The following is a 21,423-nucleotide window of genomic DNA, read 5'->3' as shown; positions in this document are numbered from 1 at the left end:
GTTGGGTTATTTCTTATTTAAATACATTACATTTTTCGAAATTTCCTCGTGGACAAAAGAATGCGTTGACTGGCTGAAATTGAGGTTAAATATCTGTATCTCCACACGCACGAAGTAGTAGATAGCCGTCTCGTGTTTTGACATTTGAGCGACCGTTTTGTCGAACTAATTAGTCTCAGACACGTAAAAATGTTTTGCAATCGTCGACGGTACGTTCAGGCGAAATGAAAATATTTCCAACGATTTTGTGCCAGTATTTTGACGCATTCTATAATTAATTGCGTTCCGAATGTTTGACAACAAAAGCATTTCGGAAGGTTTTGCAACGAAAATTGACAGTTGTTCTTACCTTTTTCCTTGGCATACGAAACATCAGAATCGATGCCGACCAGCTAAGTTTACATTGAATATTATTATCTACATATTCTGTCGCAAAGCGATAAGAGTACATTGACATGCATTAACTAATTAGTGCCTATCCATTTTTCATGCCTAATGAGAACTTTTTAACAGCATTTTCCAACGATAATTCAAAACTCCAACTTTCTGTCAAACAGTCTCTAAGAAATTACAAAATTGGATAAATATGAGTTTGTGTTATTTGGAGAGGATTCCACATCTTATCAAGCTCAGTAAAATAAACAATATAAAATAATAAATAATTGCGGTTGGGATTTTTTGAAGAGCATAGACGAAAATATTGTTTTCCAATTTTCATTTTGCCACTTGAATAATAATAAAAATTGAACTTGCCAGTCGGTGCAGGTTGATTGCTGGATGAAGTCATAATAAAAATTGGTTACAACACCACTATTAAAAAATTAAATGTAGATGCAATGATAGATCGGAGATTACTGAATAACTAAAACCATTTCACATCTGCCAATTGTTGCTTGATTGATTACTGATTATATTGATGTTTCTTATCGCTTTACATACAAATACACTTAAAATTTATTTGCGATAACGTTTCCTTGGAATGAAATGATGCATAAAGGAATCCCCGTTAATGCGTTTTAAATTTGTATGAAACCAATCACTCTCTAATTAAAACTGCATAACAAAGGATAAAATTAAGATGTCATTGACAGAAGCCATTTCCGTAAATTAACCTTTAGATAGACCAATCGATAAATGAATCTTTTTTCAATGTTTACAAGGAATCCCATTTCCGTTCTGCTAAAAATGCCAAAAAGTACAACTAAATATCAAGTGATAAAAGGTAGACAGAACTACCTTTATTCGCTCATACAGTACTGTTTATTGATAGCCTTTCAACGGAAGATCGATCAGATAATTCGATTTTCATATTTAGTAAGTTACGTAGGAATATCTATTTATTTTGTACAATCGGTACGTTACCGACGACGAAGCATGCTTTACTTTGATAACCGAAATCTGCAGTTTCTAATACACCATTAGACCATCATGATAACACGTACTCTTTTAAAATAATCCTTAAAATGATNAATTTTACAAAATTAATTTTCTTAATTATATCACCGCCACTTAATGATTATTATTACGTACTAAGTTTCCCTTTTAATAAAAGGTACAAATAAGTAGTCAAGACTAGTATTGACTAGTTTTTTAGCTAAAATTCCCAGGACGACCACTTCGCTATAAAACCCACGAATGCACAATTCCTACAAGAATAATAAACATGTGTTACAATATCTAGATGTCAAAACAACATATTCATAAAAGCATTTCCAAGAAATATCATCGATAGAATAACTATTAATAAAATAAATATAAAATCGATATTTTGTTATTTGAGGTTAAAAACAACGATCTAATACCAAAACGATTTAGATCCGTTGTGGCATTTAAAAAATTTATTTTAGGAGTTTGGATCGCTTTCAAGAAATAAAACTGGATCTATTTCAATTCAATCACATGTCTGGTGAAGTGGGTGTCACAATTTATTCAAATATTAAAATAATTTTCCATTTAAAGTACAACTTTAATCTCCGATAAGTACGCAAATTATTGAAGGTCTTCAAAATGGCCAATAGGTAGCGTTAATGAGTAGATAAAGTAAGCATACCAAAACACTACTTACCTGTTTAAACTGTTAATAAATGCAACAACACAGTAACAAAACCAACGATCAGTTAGATGATAACATAAATAATTTGTGAACTCATGCAAAATAATAAATAATTTGTTTTAAAACACAAAGCCACAACAATATCTTACGCCTTGATATTCTTGGAGTCACGTGTATATGAATATTATCACCAGGGGCTGCAGAAACTAAAACAATAACAGCAGCTGTCAGCTTTTTATTATTTAAGGAAAAATGTTATATCAATATTTTGTAATAATAATAATGTTCGTTATAATAAACAACAGACATATATCTATATATGTAAACGAATATTTATTACGATACCAAACATTTTGAAATACTTAACAAGTAGGTACCTATACTGCAAAGGGGTCAAAAAATATATTTTTGTTTGTTTCTTTTTTTTTAGCTAGTAAGTAAGTAGGTACTTAATAGGTACTGCGAAAGCAAGGTCACTTGTTTCTGTTTCCCTTTTTTTTTGTATTACCTACACAAATCACAGTTTTATCACCATAAAACACGTTTGTGATGAGCAATTTTTTACTTTTAAAAACATCTAATCGGACACAAACAAATGCGTATTTTTAATAAGAGTAACTTAGGAAATACGAATATGAAAGAATAAAATTTTTAGTTAAAACATTGGCTATGAAATATTTTTTTTTTTAAGCCATTTAATAAACCAGTTTCATAAATAAACCAATTCGTGTTCAACAATTCTCTCTTAACCCAGTCGTCTATCTGTAAGTGCAGTGAACTTAACCTAAATTATACACATATAATAAAAAAGATATATTATCACACAAATAGTAAAGTCTTCATCCTGGTTCTGCTAAAGTCTTTGATTTGGACAGAAATTCACGTTAGGGTTGAAAGCTGCGACGTAGTTGTTATGCGAATAAGGGAGTAGATTGAAATTAGTGTTTTGGGGGAGGGTTGGGAAACTGCGATGCATTGGATTGCCATAATATTGATTTGCATTATTAAACGAAGGGCCATTATCACTGTACTGTCTAGTCATACCAACAGTTTGGCGAGAAGGCGGCAGCTGAGGCTTTGCTGGGCCTAAAATTGAATATTTTTACCACGAGCAGTCAAACGAGAGAATGTTTCTCCTTTGCAAAGAACTAGGAATTAGTTAAAACGCAGAAGAAGCATTAAAAGCGTACAATTAAATTGTAAGTAGACAACACACGAAGAGATAGCTTACCATGAAGAATTCGAGGCATTTCACACTGTTCACATTTATTCAATAGAGGATGATTTTGGAATGTACACACGGGACAATTCCATTTTGGACCGTCCACCTCCGACACAGCAACCGGTGAAGGTCCTTGGTATTGGAGGCGACGGTTACTGAAGGGCCTTTCGATTGTTAAAGGGCCCCTTTGACCCGTGTAAATATTTCGATAAAACTCTTCATTTGTTTCACCTAAAGGAACTGCAAAAAAAGAGTAACAAAATTGCGTTTAAGTTTATTAAAGATTCGTTGGTGTTTTTAATGCTTAATATCGTGAAGGTTAGAAATGAAGAGGTATTAGAAAGAATAGGTGAACAAAGGACTCTATGAAAGTCAAAAATAGACGAGATAGGTTGGTCTCATGCATGAGGGACTAGTCAGAGACATGTTAGAAACTGAAATAGGAGTTAAGAGGGATAGAGATAGACCTAGATTAGATTAGATTATTGTTCGCAAATAGTTAAGGATATAGGATGTAGTTTAAGGGAAATGTGAAGATTAGCTCGAGATAGGAAAGAGTGGAGATGCGTGTCCAACCAATTTTAGGACTGACGACCTTAATGATGATGGTGCTTTATGCCATTATGCCAGTATATGCAATAAATTAAATATTCAAATGTAAGATTGGTTTGCCTAATCGTTTAATTTCTATTATTTACGTTATTATTATAATCAAGACGTCATTAAAATGACAGTCAACAAATATGAAGCACCATTACTGCTGCTAAGCGTGAGCAAATCAACAATTTAGGTACTGTTTTTCTTTGAGGCGTCCACGAATGGACGACCTTATCGACCAACCAAAGGTTCGTTCAACGTTATTACATTATAAAATTAACAGAAATCGAAAGGGCATCGACTATATTTACCTCTACATTCTACCTGACCTTCCACTTCAAACACAAGTCTCTCACACTGGCCCCTTAAATGCTTAATTTCGTTCAAAAGCTGCTTTTCCAATTCCACGTCCACCTTGGTCGTTAAAGAATTGGTAAGTGGGTTTTCTAATGCTGCAACTTCCCGTTGCATCGCTATCAACCTACCCTTTTCCGTAACAAGTTCTATCCGTAACCTGTCTATTCGAACCTGCTGCTTCGATATCACAGACGCTGCAAAAATGTAAAAACGAAAACATTAAAATTTGTCAAAGTAGAGAATAGAACACACTGGTAATTAAATTTATGAAAACAGACGTTCGCCCCAATGTATGTAACAAAAAAAAAAGATTGCCTTTTTCATCAAATGGGGTTGGAGATATATGAATTCATGATTCCATCGTCATTTACCTTTAAGCAATTGACAATAAAAGTAAACACGTATGTTGAAATAATTAATATGTGACCTAAAACGTGACTTTTCAGCATCAAATAAATCAATTTGTGTTGGAAAACAACACGTAAATTTCAAAATTCATTGGATTAAAGAAGTCCAGCCAAATTTTAATTTACGACAATAAAATATGCATATGTTAATTTTCAGTAATCAATAGCTAATACATTTTTATTGACAACGGTAAATAACAATAAGGCTTCAACAAAAACAATCATGCTTTAAAAAAGGAATATTTAATACATGGTCTTGTGGAGATTCATATTTCAGCATTTTTTGATTAGGAGCATATTGTCAGGGTAAAGTTAACGGCATTTTTCGATAATTTCAAAAATTAACTAAATTTTATTTTTTCCAAAATTGCGGAGTTAAAAAAAAAGAATTGTTTTCGGGCAAAGGTATTAACCTATTCCTACAATTGTTAAACGGTTCATCGCCAGAGCAGTTGTCTGTATACGAAAATGAATGTTTGTACTTAAGTACGGATGTAACTGGACCGATGCCACCACATGTTACGTTTGTTATCCAGCTACTTAAAACATCTGTTGAATAAATTTAAAAAGCAAAATAAAGCCAAATAAATGGCACCCATCAAAAAACGCAACAATTGCCAAAAGCTAAAAACACCCGCGAACAAAAATCTAAACCATATGACGTTGACGTTTTCAAAATAACGTAATGGAAAACATCACGAAAGTAGATTATAATGTCAATAATAAGATACGTATGTATAACGTATATTGAAGATAAATTCATAAATAAATTTGAAAGAACAATATTCTCATTAAATATCTCACTACTGTAGTTAATACAACCCAGACTATTTATTAATTTGATTAGACAATTTAACGACAGTATCTTTATCTGTCTGCTTTATCAATATTGACTTCCTTTAAAATAACGCTGAAAGATAATATTTTAAAAAATTGCCATGTTAAATAAAGGGTGGGTTGTTTTAGATTTAGGGAAATGCGAAGATTAGCTCAGGATAGGAAAGAGTGCAGGTGCGTGTCGAGCCAGTCTTAGGACTGACGACGTTATGATGATGATGTTTAATACATCTCCCATAAACCTATGTACCTCTTTATTGATTAAAACTCAAATCTCAAAAAAAGTACTAACGAAGAATAAAAATAACAGCAAATTTTACCAAAATGATTCTGGTCATAGTCGAAAGTGCATAAATCAAAAACTAAGTAAGCTGTTTAGGAATTCTTTAAACGAAAATATTGGTAATTCAAAATAAAACAACGCCATATTAATTTTAAACAATGATTACACTGCGTTTGCACTATCAAAATCAAGAGATGTGGATTAGCAATTCAATCACAAAGACAGAATAGGTAGGTACATACATTTTTCATGGAAAAATTCTATACGATAAATAACCGGTGTTTTCCATTTACTTATCCGCAACTGTTTTACCATATTCTCAATATTCTTTCAAAAGCCAATAAAACAAACAACTGGCAAACGCGAATGTTCGCCGCCTACTGCGTATACCGATAGATAGATGGGAATTTGTTCACTTTGATATCCGAACATCAAAACTTCAAAACAAAACAAGCGAGTATTATTTTTACATTGCAACCAGTCGCAAGACTGGCTCAGAATAAAGATCCCAGTAAGTGTTGAAAAATGAAAAAGGCAAAGGTAAATTCTAGGCGAATCTGCTGCAATAGAAACTGTCAACGACGATGTCGGCGCCATTACGTCACTGCATGAGATACATTTTCGTCATTTTATCTAACGATAAATGTAACATTAACGACTCGCAAATCAACTTTATCCCGATGTTTTTGCGTTAATCTTTCAATAATACTAGCAATATGGGACGTACGGTACTTCTGATTCTCTTAAAGATAGAAGTGCTGCCCCATTTCAACATTTGTCCGTTCCTATGTCCTTTTCATTCTCAGACAAACCAGTAAAAACTAAACCAAGAGGTAAGACAGCAGATTGCAAAATTAAATAAATTTATTTTGAAATCTGTCTAAAAACCTCGTTGGAAGTGCTGCCCCATTTCTACATTTTTGAGAAAAATATATTCGTCCCCTATGTCCTTTTCATCCTCTGACAAATCAGTAAAAACTAAACCAAGAGGTAAGATAGCAGACTGCAAATTTATAATATACTCATTTTGAAATCTGTCTAAAAACCTCGATGGAAGTGCTGCCCCATTTCTACATTTTTGAGAAAAATATATTCGTCCGTTACTATGTCTTTTTCATCCTCAGACAAATCAGTAAAAACTAAATCAAGAGGGAAGATAGCAGACTGCAAAATTATAATAAATTCATTTTGAAATCTGTCTAAAAACCTCGATAGAAGTGCTGTCTCATTTGTACATTTTTGAGAAAAATATATTTGTTCGTTCCTATGTCTTTTTCATCCTCAGACAAATCAGTAAAAACTAAATCAAGAGGGAAGATAGCAGACTGCAAAATTATAATGAATTCATTTTGAAATCTGTCTAAAAACCTCCTTTTCTACTGTTTGACTTGAATCTTGAAATATTGGTTTCAGCATTACCAAAATGCATGACCAACACATGGTATTAAAAGACCAACGACAAAAACTATGTCATATCTTAACGATTAATCCGCAATAGTCACAGGTACTAATTAAATATTTTTGGGATTTACACCCACGTTAGATAAAAGAAAAACAAAAAAAGGTCGACCAATAATTTAGAAACGGGTGTTATGACAAGTTGGTTGGGTTATTTCTTATTTAAATACATTACATTTTTCGAAATTTCCTCGTGGACAAAAGAATGCGTTGACTGGCTGAAATTGAGGTTAAATATCTGTATCTCCACACGCACGAAGTAGTAGATAGCCGTCTCGTGTTTTGACATTTGAGCGACCGTTTTGTCGAACTAATTAGTCTCAGACACGTAAAAATGTTTTGCAATCGTCGACGGTACGTTCAGGCGAAATGAAAATATTTCCAACGATTTTGTGCCAGTATTTTGACGCATTCTATAATTAATTGCGTTCCGAATGTTTGACAACAAAAGCATTTCGGAAGGTTTTGCAACGAAAATTGACAGTTGTTCTTACCTTTTTCCTTGGCATACGAAACATCAGAATCGATGCCGACCAGCTAAGTTTACATTGAATATTATTATCTACATATTCTGTCGCAAAGCGATAAGAGTACATTGACATGCATTAACTAATTAGTGCCTATCCATTTTTCATGCCTAATGAGAACTTTTTAACAGCATTTTCCAACGATAATTCAAAACTCCAACTTTCTGTCAAACAGTCTCTAAGAAATTACAAAATTGGATAAATACGAGTTTGTGTTGAGTTTGGAGAGGATTCCACATCTTATCAAGCTCAGTAAAATAAACAATATAAAATAATAAATAATTGCGGATCGGATTTTTTGAAGAGCATAGACGAAAATATTGTTTTTCAATTTTCACTTTGCCACTTGAATAATAATAAAAATTGAACTTGCCAGTCGGTGCAGGTTGATTGCTGGATGAAGTCATAATAAAAATTGGTTACAACACCACTATTAAAAAATTAAATGTAGATGCAATGATAGATCGGAGATTACTGAATAACTAAAACCATTTCACATCTGCCAATTGTTGCTTGATTGATTACTGATTATATTGATGTTTCTTATCGCTTTACATACAAATACACTTAAAATTTATTTGCGATAACGTTTCCTTGGAATGAAATGATGCATAAAGGAATCCCCGTTAATGCGTTTTAAATTTGTATGAAACCAATCACTCTCTAATTAAAACTGCATAACAAAGGATAAAATTAAGATGTCATTGACAGAAGCCATTTCCGTAAATGAACCTTTAGATAGACCAATCGATAAATGAATCTTTTTTCAATGTTTACAAGGAATCCCATTTCCGTTCTGCTAAAAATGCCAAAAAGTACAACTAAATATCAAGTGATAAAAGGTAGACAGAACTACCTTTATTCGCTCATACAGTACTGTTTATTGATAGCCTTTCAACGGAAGATCGATCAGATAATTCGATTTTCATATTTAGTAAGTTACGTAGGAATATCTATTTATTTTGTACAATCGGTACGTTACCGACGACGAAGCATGCTTTACTTTGATAACTGAAATCTGCAGTTTCTAATACACCATTAGACCATCATGATAACACGTACTCTTTTAAAATAATCCTTAAAATGATAAAAAAATTCACTATAACCGTTGGTATACGTAAATACTGGTGATCAAATAGTAGCTTCCTTAACTGGAACTATTGTCATAATCTCATAATAGTGTGAAATACGTTAATCGATAAGAGAAGAAGCCATTGAAATTTACGATAAGTAGATTATCCAATGTCTACAATGCATCCACAGGTATTCGTTTTGATTGCTATCCCGATGTTGTAGCAGGGGTATTTCAAATACGATAGAATCAGGTGTTTGCAGCCTACAAAATCTATTTTTAGATTGGGCGCCCACGCACTCCGTGATGCGCTATTTCTAACGACCACTGAACGTGGCAACGTTGGCAAGGACGCCTAGCTGCTTCTCCTTACGGTTCACAAGTATGTGAAGAAATCTCTTCACATTCTTCGAAACGGCTATCAAAAATTTCCCACGAAATTTCATAATGAACAAATGTATGTCAAAGACCGCATTTTTTTTTTTTTTTGGAAAAGTATGACGACTAATAAAATCTCTTTTTCATACTTACTCGATTCGTTTGCCGCTAAATCTGGTAAAGAGCCGGCTCTTGCAGGCACAGTTTCTTGTGGGCTCTCCTGAGGAATGTAACTGCTCTTCGGACGCGTTCTCACCGAAGAGACCGTACCTCCACTGGGCCCGACAGTGATCTGAAGCCGACTTTGAAGACCTTTTTGGGAATCAAAGCTGCTGGTAGAGTACGTGAGACTAGAATTTTGGGACGTGATGTTAATAGGAGCTTGAGGTTCTGACGAGGGTGGCCTTAAAGTCAAATTGACGCTCGTGTAGCTTCTCTGGGAAGAAGGTGACTCGGGAGAACACCAGGGTAGTTCTGGTGTTACATTTAACACCGAACTACGTCGAGGTCTGGTTGGGGATTGAACTAAACCCATGGAGCAATCAACTTTGAGGGAAAGATTAACACTCGCGCCTGCCTCCAGAAGAGGCGTAACAGCTTGAGCTGGTGTTCCAACTCCAACTAAATCAGCGCACTTTTCACAGTCTTTTTTACAGTCTCCGATATTAGAAGTTTCGCCAGTAAGGTTTTTGCTTTGAAATACGGAAGCACTTACATCTACGCTTGGGGATAGGATAGGATTATTGCTAAATTGAGATGCAGGGGATATAAAGCTCTTAGATATGGGGCTATCCTGAAAATGATGTGCCCTGTTTGATTTGGGAGACAAAGGAGGTTTCTTGGTATCAGGAGAAACTAACGGTGACTTTGTTGTGGTTATGCCATCAGGTTTACTGGGTGATCCCCTAAGAAAGCGTTTAGAAGTAAGAGGGGAACGTGGGGGTTTACTGTCAGAGTGTTCTGAATGTAAGAGTTTCTGTATATCGAAACACCGTTCGGATGGTCGTATGTTGGCATCAACTAAATCGTGAGGGGTAGCAGGCTGATCGGGTTTGATATTTAAATAGGTTGGTCTTTTAACAAAGAACGAACTGTTTCCCACTTTCTGTTCAGTTTCACTATTCGGGTTTGAGCAACTTACACTAACACTTTCGGAATTTTTCGAATAAAACGCATTCGGTTTCACATTTCGGTTAGGATCACTATCACCTTCGTTCATTTCGAGTCGATGTCGATCGGGGCTATTTTGATTGCTTCTGGCGTCAACTTTAATGTCCAAATTGTCCAAAAATGATTTGCTCGATTGAGAATAATCTGCAGCACAACAGCTCGGATGCTGTTGGTTATCGATTTCGTCTTTTGTGCTTTTTTTAACGGCGCTTCCTTTGACTTTCTTTTGATGATGATTTTTTCTATGAGGCCTTTTTGGTTTACCGTTACGACCTCCGTCCAAAGCGAGGATCTCGGAATTGGCGACTTGCCTTTTTTCGTCACAAAGATATTGTTCTTCTATGGTATCGTTTGAAAAATTTGTCTCAACATTAGATTTAGACATACGCGGGACTGCGGGATCGGCAGGAGCAACTGCTTGCTGGCCCATGGACTCCTGGTTTTCGGAAGCGATTGTGGCTTTCAGAATTTCCTGAATTGATTTCTGCTGATCGTCTTTACAGTAGTTGTTATTGGTTTTTTGACCGTAATTAGTAATGCAAGCGGTGACAATGTGGTCCGGTACCGTCGGAAACTGTTGTTTCAATTCATGGAACAACTGCATGACACGAATGTTGGAAGACCGCCGCTTTACCCCGGCAAACATGGCCGGCCATTATGAATAAACTGCAACAATACAAAATAAATAATAAAAAATAATAATAATAATAAAAAACAAAAGCTGTAGTAGCCGTTTATGATCGCATGAAGAAAATGTTCCGATTTAATTCTACCAAGAATCCACAGCCAAACACTTCAGTGTGGGAGTATGAAATATTAGTAGATGAGCGTGACATTACCTTGATATTTTGATTTCGCTCACCAATTATAAATTCTAACTGAAATATAGGTACCATTATAAATCTTAATTACAGACAGCATTTTCATATTTCTTTGAAGCGTTTTCAATACCAAACTACTTACGGCGAAATGACTACTCTGTTCTTTGTTCACTTATTGTTCTAAAAACACAGATTTCATCTTAAACCTTTGGCAATCGCGTTAAAGAAAATATGGCAGAACATCTGTTCAACGTTTGTGTGTTCAAAAACATCAATAAAAAATGATGACGTAATAATAATAGCTACACGTGTAATCGGTATCGAAAGCTGCGACATGCAAAAATTTGTACACAAGTTGGCATTTGAAGAAAACAGGTGGACAGATAACGAGAGCGAAACAACAAGTCACTATACGTGCCTCGACCAAATGTCTGGGGGAAGGGCAAAACAATGGGTAATCTATTTTATAATAAAAACACTCTCTCATCATCAACCACTGGTTTAATGAACCTTACAGCCACTTTTCAGTACCACGTAATGTTTACAAGGTTTTCATAAATTTATACTTTATGTGTTACATTGAAGTAGCGATGTGCTTATTATTTAATCGCATAGCATATCCCACGACGACCTTAGAACCTTAAACTGATCGTGAGAGCCAAGAAAATCAGAAATTTGAATGTTTCTGCAATATTATTAATGCATATTTGGATTATCTTTCAAACTAGGTATAGTTGACCTTTTGATCAGTTCTGGTCATACATACCAATAAATACCGATACGCTTAACTATTTCAAATACGACTTGCTCTTGTTGCAGAAACAAATTTCTGGAATAACGCATCTCTCATTTCTGTAATGCATTTTAAGATGCCTAAAATCAGTCGTCAATAATAAAGATCTAATAGGTACTCTGTAGGTATCTACTCTGCTTATCGATATACTCTGGCATATTAATAAGTTGACTTAAGTAACTTCCTAGTAAATTTTCGGAGGTGTTATTCCATTTGGATTGTAGTTTCTAAATTCAGAACAATTTACCGAAATTCTTATGTAGGAACCTAGTTTCATTTTACGCAACATTGAACCTGGTAGACTATGAACATTATGAAACGCTTTAATTAGTAATTACATATCACAAAAAAAGTAAATTAGGAACAGTAAACTTTCAAAAACTCAGCTGTAAGGTGTAATTACTATTTCAATTTTAAATACTCCTTTAGATAGCACATAAACATTTAAAGCGCATATACTACATAAAAATAAACCATAGGAATAGTTATGTAGGTTTTTGTACTAGCCATATGCAGTTCTAGAAATTTCTAACAATTCAATCAATGTCATGAACATGCCAAATTAAAAGGAAAAAAGTGCGATCAACAATCAAAGATAGCTAACAAGTTGGACGTTGTTTGCGTAAAAATTTACTTAAGTATTTTTGAAAGTTACGGCGGGGGCGTAGAACTTGACGTCACTTTGACGTTTAGCATACCAGCAAAAGCAAGCGGTGGGCGAAAGTCAGGTAGGCATAAGGTTCTTTCTCTGAATTAGGCCGGCATAGGCATGTCTATAATTGCAGTTTTGGGACAAAGAAATCACGAAATCGTTGTTTACACGGCATCAAACGCGTCACAGTATGTAAGTTGGTGAACTGCAAATTTGCATATCGTACGTACCTAGATTACATATCCATTACGATTCATTGTCGTCGTCTCCTCCTTGAATATTACACGAACACCAGCAGTAAGAAAATTTATACGAAAACAGTTCAGAAAAATAACTATTTCCGACAACAAATTTTCACTTACACCAACAACGCCAACTTCTGCTGCAGACTACTCTTTTAGAACACAAATAGAAAATTGTTTCGTCATGTCAAAATTTTGATAGCAACTAAAGACGACGCATAGCATAGTATAACGCTCCTTTCTAATTTCGTTCGCACCATCTCTCGGAAAATATCGACTTTATTTTTAATGCGTCCCAACTTCACGTAGCGGTAGATGGTGGCACTAGGCAGAAGGACATTCACTTCCGGTCGTTTTCCCATTGAAACTGATAAAGAACAAGGGAAACGGAAAACCAACTGCTCTGTTCAGACTTTATAAAAATAAGTTCATTACTCATTTATTACTTGGGCAGTATTTTCAATTTAGTAAAATAATAAGCCTACTACAATTTTTTTAACGATAAATTTACATTTATATTCGTAGACTGATTCAATTAATATTTATTATTAATTACCAAATTTTAATATAAGATAAAAGCACTGGTGTCAAATATGCATCGTCAGTTGTTACCATTTACGATTGTTTGTCGAAAACTCATTTATTGATTTTTTTAATAGCACATGCTCAGATAAGCAAAACTGAGTCAGTCGCATATTATAATTTTCGGTATCATCTAGAATTCGTTTTATTTTATCCTCCAAAAATGGAAGATCTTTTACAGAATTTAATTAAAGAAGCCAGCGGCCCAAGATTAAGTTCCATAAGACAATCTGCTCAAGAAGCACACGGTAAGTCAGTTGCTGGTTCGTGATAAACAATATAAGGAATCCGTTCGAATCGTCTAAAATATTTTCAAATGATTGTTACTTCCAGATTTATTAACTTCCCAAAATAATTTGTTGAGGAATCCTTCATTTGAGTTGCGAGCTGCTTGTTTTAACTCATTTCGACATGCGTTTGAAACTAAACGAAGCAAACTAGTTACAATGGCAATTACAGGGTTTAACGTAAGTCATACATAAATCATGCCTATTCAATATTCCTTACCACCTTACAAATTAAAACTTTTCTGTTCTTGCGTATCTTCTCAAAAACTGTTTAATATACTCATCATGTGATCACAGAAAATTGTGCGAGACGACCGCTTCCAAATTGGAACAGAACCTGAAGATGATTCACTTTGGCTTCCAGCACAACTACTTAATGCCACCACAACCATTTTAACCCATTGTGAAGACACCCAAGTAAAAGACATCATGAAGCGTGTTCAAATAGTTTTTTGATAAAATTTATTGCAGGTTCACGTGTTGCGAGTTTTTTTGAATATGGCATGTGGAACGAGCCTTGCATTGAACGGAAGATTGGTTATTTTACTAATCAATCGCTTTGGAGAAGCATACGAAAATGGAACTCAGCCTATTAGAGCCGCAGCTCAGGCTGCCGCCAGTCAAACGTTGACAGCCTTTTGTGCTTTCCTTGGTACTAAAATCTCAATTACTAGTGCGATCCAAACGCTTATATCCCGCTTCAATTTTTAGACGAGGAATGTCAGGAGATTCTTTCACAACAACAAAAGCATAAAAATTCTGGTAGTAGCGCAGAAATGGTGTACAGCAAGACATCAGCCGTTGCATGTTTTAATGAAGCAATTCCAGTCATGCAGTATATCTCCAGTAGACTTGAAGAAACAAAAATGTACGAGCACCAGTTCCAAATAATACTAGAAACGAGTCGTTTAACTTATATATTTTTAGTCTTCCAAAACCCAACGATATTACAGTCTTTCTACTTGAATGCCTTTTAACGTTGGTGAACACATTGCCGCAAACTGTTCATTCAAATTTGCACTTCACCACTTTCTTGTGGCAGCGCTTTTGTCCTTCCTTACTTTCTCTGTTGGGGACTCCAGGAGATCCCGAGAGTCGAAGCTTAACGACCCAACAGGCAAAAATCGTGTACAGGTAATATTACTCCAAAATCCCCTATTTGCACTTATAAAGTTTGAATTGTTCCTCTCTAGTATTGGAATTCAAGTTGTACGATTAGTGGGCAGAGAAAGGCATCTCCGACCAGTTTTAGAAGCGTTATTCCATAGAATGCTTTTGCTTCCAACTCCTGGAAAGCGACTTGAGCCACTTCGAGCAGCCAAGGAGCTACTAAGGTCTCCTGCTAGATTGGCTGACCTATTGCTGCTAAGCGGACCCATCCATAGACACGCTGGGGATGATATGGCAATTATAAGACTGTAAGAAACAACCCCAATACGTTTATCTTTATATCAAATTGTTTCTGTGTCTCTCCAGTATCATGGATTCGATTGAAGAATCGTCGCAACACAACGATCCCGCTATCATGTTGGCCAGTGTGGAATGCGTAAGAGCACTTTTAGGTTCTTTGGAAGCCTTATGTAAGGGTGAGGGGCTAGATATGGAAGGTTCTGAAATGGCAAACAGTCGATACCCCACCCTTGAACAAGCTGATTACACAGGACCATTGACTTACCAATCATTAGCTCGTTTGCCAAAACCTTACAGGTAAACGCAGTTTAACAACGGTGCCTGTGTTTCTCTTTTCAATGATCCTTTATCAATTTCAAAGAGATGTAGTTGCCAATCTCAAATATCACAACGATTCAGACAGCAGTGGTGTAGAAGGCGGAGGACAAATTGTTGAAGGAGAAACTGATTCTGATTGTTCTGGGGTAACTGAAGGTCCTGAAGAATTCGGAGTTCATTCCGACGACAGTAACACAGATGATGAAAATTATTCAGCGAATCATGAAATCAAGAAGTTACATAATCTTCCAAAGGCACTTCAACTGGTAACGTATTCCGTTTCATTGTGCCCTTAAATACGATGCACCAGAACTTGTTCTATTACAGGGACGTAATGGCATAGACGAATGCAATGTTGATTTAGAAAGACATAATGCTAGACATTTCGTAAAAACGTTACAGAACATTTTACTTCCCAGTTTGCTATCTCTTCGATCTTCAATACAAGTTTGTATAATCAAATTACTATAAACAACAGAATATCAACATCATCGTCTCTTTCTAGATAGACGAATATATGCAGGAATTCGCTTCCAAGTGTTGCCAGCACAATTCGTCTCAGAACTACGAAATATCTACCATTATGAATGCTGACGGGGTTTATTTGGCTACATATTCAGCTCTCCTGCTTAATCTAAAATTAATCCAGATTGGGCATTACGAGGAACGCAACGGAGAGGTAAAAATCCAAGATCACTACTGCACGTATTTTTCACAAAGGTAATGTATCATTAATTAGGCTCTGGTTCCAATGAGTGAAGCACAGTTCGTTGAGGAAATTCATGGAAGTGGTATACTTGTTTACGTTTCTGCTACTTGGTTGTGTGAACTATATCAAAACGTAATTGCAAAACCGTTACTGCTAACTGCTGGTTACGATCCGAAAAGTCCTAACCAACCAGCATTAATTAATTTATTAAATGGTATACCATGAATGTTACTTTATATATAGGCAAACATTACAGGAAATAAAAATGATTACAGATGTAGGGGGTATGTCCCCTTCTCAGCTCCTCAGCGATTGGCAAAAACTGCAGAAAGTTAGAGGGACTCCGGATATAAGTCCGGAAGTAGAAGCTGGCACGAAATTGTCACGAAGGGTGTTAACGTGCTGTTGGGGATCCGTTGTATCCGTTCTTGGTTCAGCGCTTGGTGAAAAGCCACCACCCGGAGGTACATCTGCACTTAGTAGGCTCGTTGCCCGGAGAGCACGTCAAAAACTTAGACAGAGGATAAAAGATGACGTCATTAGTGCCAGCTTGGAAGGTTTACACAAGGTAGCTGTTGTGATAATTAATCCTTATGGTACTCCATCACCAGAAAAGAATATTTTAGGCTGCCAGTTTGAGTAATACGTTAAAACTGCAGTCCAGAAGTAGCAGCATCTTAGCTTTGTTGGCTTCATCGTCCTGTAAGAACCAAGGACCTAAAATTTTAGCATCCCATGCTTTGTCTTTGGACGTTCTCCTATCAAAAGGTTTAGCGTTGGGGTCCCACAGTTCGTTATGTTGGCCTCACGTTTTTAATGCATGTGTCGCTGTAGCGGCTCTTGAGCACGCTCTTTTCAGCAAAGCAGGCTCTACGCAACTCCTTATGGTAGCTCAAAATCCTCAGAATAACGTTGTTACATCTACCACTGCAATAAACACTTGCGAGAAGCTGAATATGAGTTACAACGTTTCCAGTGACGATGAGACGTGGTACATTACATCATTAATTTTTAAATTGGTTACGTGTTTACAACAATAGGTGTCTCTCTTGCTTTCAGTGTGGATGTATACAGTTTTCTCCAGAATACCACAAATCTGTCAGGGTCTAACACTGACGCTAGCGTTGCTGAAATTGTAGAAAGAAGTGGGGTGCATAACACTCAAGGTCCAGGAATATTAACAGGGGTTAATGCAGCTAAGGTTTGCTGCGTCTTATCCACAAGGGCTGATGAACTGTTTCATTCAGCAGCGCTGCGTTTAGCGCTTCCAGGGCTGTGCAGTTTTCTCAACGAATTATGTAAAGCCTCGTACGCACAGGTAAATATAGATATAATATAGAGGTATAACAGTATGTTTCTAATTCGACTTGTTATATTTGTTTACAAAGTTATTCGCCAAATTTGACGAATTGCCAAAGAAGCCCAAAAAGTGGTGGAAGAAAGAATTGGAGTCTTATCAAAAACCACCCGCCACTTTACTTCTCCATCGAATTGGAGAAGTGACCTTGAAATGCATTCGGTCAGGAAGACCATTGATTCATACCATGAAAGTGTGGTCCATTGTGGGACCTCACTTTATGCAAGCAGCTTGCCATAAAGACAGAGCTGTTTCAAAGAAAGCTGTTACATGCATTCACGATGCAGTAACTGCACTTCTGAATGAACAGACGGAACTGCCACATTTCCATTTCAACGAAGCACTCTTTAAACCGTTCGAGAATCTCCTTTGTCTTGAATTATGTGATACAGACGTACAAGTAAGACCAATTTGCCTGTATGTAACACTATTTGTTTATGCTGCGGTTTTTATTTTGTTCTAGGATCAAATTGTATCATGCTTATGTGAATTCGTCGAAGGTAACAGAACAGAAATATCATCAGGATGGAGGCCGCTATTCGGTACATTAAGAGTAGCGAATTCTCGTCAAAATGCTGCAGCCATTTTGGAAGTCTTCAAAGTATTCCTACAAACGGATAACACGCTAGTTTTTGCTAACGCTGCTCTCGATTACATATTGTGTCTCCTCTCGCATATTAGAAATTCAGACAGCGACGATTCAAGTGTGGAAAATTTACCGTCTACCAAAATCGTGAAAAACACCAAAAATGTTAAGATTCAGGAGCAGCAAAAGATCAGTTTCCTTGACAGCTTCGATTTAAGAAGCAAAGATAACTCCTTTGTATCTAAAGAGGTAACGAGTACTTCAGATTTGTGCCTGGAATCCTTGAAATTGCTTCAGAACTGTGCTACCATTTTGTCTATGATGTACCACATGCCGAAATGTCCTACATTCAATTTAACACATAGAATGAACATCGATACAGAACCCCAATTGGTAGACCCCATAATTCAGAATTCTGACATCATAACATTTAGCCAGACCGAATTAGAACCACCATCTTATAAACTGCTCTCACTGCAGCAAGATTTAGAAAATTGCGATAGGGATGGTATTACCCTTCCTAAAATGGACAAGGCTAGTGGCGTACTGAAAGTATGGTATGTTTTACTTGAAGGACTTACATCTGCTTCAGTCATATCATCTCATAAGAATCAGCCTTATATTTTGGAAACGCTGTTCAAATTGTTAAAAGATCTTATAGTAAATCCAGGGGTGGATTTTGGCTTCTATTGTATTAATCATTTGCTATTGCCCATGGTTCAAAATTGGCTTCGGCAGAACTGCAAGGTTCCAAAGACGACCGATATTGGACAAAATTTCAAACACTGCTGCGGTATGGCGAGTGAGCTTATTGTAGAATATCTACACCACTTGCAAGGGGAAAAAGAGAACGAACATGAAAGTTTACAGAACCTTCTGCGAAAAGAACACCCTGGTGCTACTCTTGCCCTCAAGCAGCTTCTTTTGATTCTGATCGAATGTATCTCGCAACCTAATGAAAATATTGCTCGGTTAGGAACTTCGTGCATGAGACACATCATTCTTAACGTCGGTCAAATACTGAATTCGCATCAGTGGGAAATTTTGGTAACTGGTGTACATCGAGCTTGTGAAATTAGCTTGCACCCTCTACAACAGATTACACTGGCTTTCAAGCCGCATTCAGATAGTTTTTACGGAGACTTGGCAACCGTTAAAGTTGCAGCTCGAAAAGATAGCACAGTCAAAGAGAACGAAAGAGTGTATGAATTAGCTAGACAGGTGTTTCTTATGCAGAACCAGAAATCTTGTAATAAATGTACTGGAAAGGTTTGCGAGTGTGACAAAACTACTTCCAGTTTTGTAATCGACGATCGAAGTTACGTCTTCTTGTTGTATCCTTTGGATATGGCTTCATCCTTAAATCCTGATTTGTATACATTACGGGTTCCATTCAAGAACTTGGTAGTAGGAATTCTAGCTCATCAAATGTTAATCCAAACAATCTCCAGCGCTCTTCTACAAAATTTAAACCATGTGACTCCTATACTGAACATTCTCCAGGTAAATTCCTGCAGTCTTCGAGGTATTTTGACCCACGTGAATGCAAAGCACATAGATACTTTGTTGAAATGTCTAGAACTTTCAAGTGAAAGAGCGAGGGACTTCGACATTAGGCCTGGCCTGAAATTTTTAACTCAGAAAGTAGGAAATTTAAATAAGGCTGCTAACCTTTATACCCAAAGCAATACTTCCGAAGTGGTACAAATAATAGTATTGATAGAACTTTGCCTAGACGGAATTGAAAAGTATAACATCACACCAAACGGCATAAAAGAAATTCTAGCTAAAGATGATAAGCAAAGATGTAGCACTGATTTGAAATATGTCGAAAAGTTTCTGAGAAATCTCCAAACTAAGTGGGAATTTTTGTGTGAATCCTACGTTAACCTGAGGATTAATATTCCTGACGAACGAAGCGAATGTGCAAGTGAATTAAGTACATCGGAAGAAGTGTTAAATAATGGAGTTAATGAGGATGCCGTTAAATCAGAAAAAGATCAAAAACCAAAGCCGTTTAAACTTAGCGATTTTAAAAGATCCGACAGCTTTACCTCAACAGATTCCGAAAGTTACTTAGAGAAAAGTCCTTTCACTGATCTTAAAAGCGAAAATAAAAATTCAAAAGATTCAGACAAAGAGGATGCAAACTGTAAGACTAAACTTCTTTCCAAGAGCAATTGTCCTAACTCTGATGACGATGAAAATGAAACATCTGCTAATAAAGCAACTAAAACCAACTTAAGTCACGATTATAAGGTACCTACGAATTCCATCAAATACGACACGAATACTTTGATGCAAATTAGAGCAACAATTTCTATCGAAAACATTACCCCAAAAATAAAAGACACAAAAAGGACAATGTCCGAAAGCTATGATATCGATAAGGATATCGAGCAAAAGGTTGAAGCTATGATGGAGCAGTATAGAAAACGTAAAACAAATCACTATGTTGCTTCTACACCAAAAACGGAATCCTTTAATACTGGTGGAACTATAATACCACCACAACCAATCCCACCAGAAATTCAACAACAGAGGGCTATAAGCATTTTCAAGGTAAGAAAATATTAATTTAAATAGAAAAATAAAATACAAGTGAAACCTCATTATTTGTATAACGACAGGATTCGGAAGCTTATAGAAGTGCTAGGATTGAAACCATGGAAGCGTGCATGGAGCTTTTGTGCAGTTTACCGTCTGAAAAGCTTTCTCCATTGGCTACGGTTTTGAAACAAGGTGCTTTAATGTTATTAGGGGCCCAAGAAGAAAAAATTCAACTTGCTGCAGAAAAATTGCTTCAGCGAATGAATATTTCTTACATTGAAGATGACAATATGAGCGTTTAATTTTAACATACACATATTATATTCTTCTTATCGGATTTGAAATAAGAATTCTTAATTACTTAACAGATATATGTATTTAACACAAGACATTTCAAATGTATACCCTGAAGTATCTAAACTCTAAGAACTTATCATTTTAAAACAATATTCCAAGCAAGCCAGTTGCTCTGCATTTGTATTGTAACGTCACAATCAGTATTATTACAACGTATTAAACTTCTTCGTTTTTGCTATCTTCAGATCAATGTATTTATTTTAAATAATAAAATATAATCTTTACTAGCTTATTTTTGTACCTTTCAATATGAGAAATTCGTGTCAAAAGTTTAAGATTATCAACGCTGACTGCATCATGGGAGTTACCATTGCTAAAACTTGAAAGATCCTTGAAAGTTAAACAGTGGGTTGCCTACATTTGCGACGCTTTTTCGCTTTTAAATTCCTACTTCTCTA

General features: G+C 35.9%; 2 protein-coding genes across 6 annotated transcripts; one reads left to right on the top strand and one right to left on the bottom strand.

Moving 5' to 3' along the window:
- Positions 1 to 1,472: 1,472 nt before the first annotated feature.
- LOC108742483 (mitogen-activated protein kinase kinase kinase 7-interacting protein 3 homolog) lies at positions 1,473 to 13,071 on the bottom strand. Of its 4 annotated transcripts, none has more exons than XR_001938684.2 (6): positions 12,858 to 13,071; positions 9,345 to 11,027; positions 4,184 to 4,423; positions 3,285 to 3,515; positions 2,066 to 2,259; positions 1,473 to 1,646 (listed from the first exon to the last, which is right to left on the bottom strand). XR_001938684.2 is itself a non-coding variant. In XM_018477737.2 (6 exons), exons 2-6 carry the CDS (start codon positions 11,005 to 11,007, stop codon positions 1,621 to 1,623), a joined length of 2,217 nt encoding a protein of 738 aa, XP_018333239.1. In that variant the 5' UTR covers positions 11,008 to 11,027; positions 12,858 to 13,070; the 3' UTR covers positions 1,473 to 1,620. The 4 variants fall into 4 exon arrangements, 3 of the variants coding, with proteins under 3 accessions (XP_018333239.1, XP_018333228.1, XP_018333219.1); XM_018477737.2 differs by having other exon boundaries at positions 2,203 to 2,259; positions 12,858 to 13,070; XM_018477726.2 differs by having other exon boundaries at positions 1,473 to 2,259.
- Positions 12,658 to 21,249, top strand: LOC108742463 (brefeldin A-inhibited guanine nucleotide-exchange protein 3). Of its 2 annotated transcripts, XM_018477696.1 has the most exons (19): positions 12,658 to 12,819; positions 13,633 to 13,699; positions 13,785 to 13,918; positions 14,036 to 14,155; positions 14,210 to 14,390; positions 14,450 to 14,606; positions 14,666 to 14,872; positions 14,932 to 15,156; positions 15,215 to 15,445; positions 15,510 to 15,732; positions 15,794 to 15,913; positions 15,972 to 16,145; positions 16,206 to 16,389; positions 16,451 to 16,743; positions 16,802 to 17,166; positions 17,235 to 17,493; positions 17,564 to 17,932; positions 17,996 to 20,680; positions 20,749 to 21,249. In XM_018477696.1, the coding sequence occupies exons 1-19, from the start codon at positions 12,745 to 12,747 to the stop codon at positions 20,968 to 20,970; spliced, it is 6,291 nt and encodes a 2,096-aa protein (XP_018333198.1). In that variant the 5' UTR covers positions 12,658 to 12,744; the 3' UTR covers positions 20,971 to 21,249. The 2 variants fall into 2 exon arrangements, with proteins under 2 accessions (XP_018333198.1, XP_025836483.1); XM_025980698.1 differs by lacking the exon at positions 12,658 to 12,819 and having other exon boundaries at positions 13,230 to 13,699.
- Positions 21,250 to 21,423: the final 174 nt, after the last annotated feature.

The sequence above is a fragment of the Agrilus planipennis genome, unplaced genomic scaffold (genome assembly GCF_000699045.2).
Source record: "Agrilus planipennis isolate EAB-ADULT unplaced genomic scaffold, Apla_2.0 scaffold3, whole genome shotgun sequence".
Lineage (NCBI taxonomy): Eukaryota > Metazoa > Arthropoda > Insecta > Coleoptera > Buprestidae > Agrilus > Agrilus planipennis.
The sequence above is the reverse complement of the archived record's forward strand: the minus strand, read 5'-3'. Positions and strand labels throughout refer to the sequence as shown.

Bases quoted from the DNA above. Each gene is read 5' to 3' on its own strand.
- LOC108742483 (XM_018477717.2), bottom strand. From the start codon at position 11,007: ATGTTTGCCGGGGTAAAGCGGCGGTCTTCCAACATTCGTGTCATGCAG. The intron at 4,424-9,344 runs GTAAGTATGAAA...ACATTTTTGCAG, and splicing joins TTTAGCGGCAAACGAATCGA to CGTCTGTGATATCGAAGCAG. The intron at 3,140-3,284 runs GTAAGCTATCTC...ATTCAATTTTAG, and splicing joins AATGCCTCGAATTCTTCATG to GCCCAGCAAAGCCTCAGCTG.
- LOC108742463 (XM_018477696.1), top strand. From the start codon at position 12,745: ATGTCTATAATTGCAGTTTTGGGACAAAGAAATCACGAAATCGTTGTT. The intron at 16,146-16,205 runs GTAAAAATCCAA...ATCATTAATTAG, and splicing joins ACGAGGAACGCAACGGAGAG to GCTCTGGTTCCAATGAGTGA. The intron at 17,933-17,995 runs GTAAGACCAATT...ATTTTGTTCTAG, and splicing joins TATGTGATACAGACGTACAA to GATCAAATTGTATCATGCTT.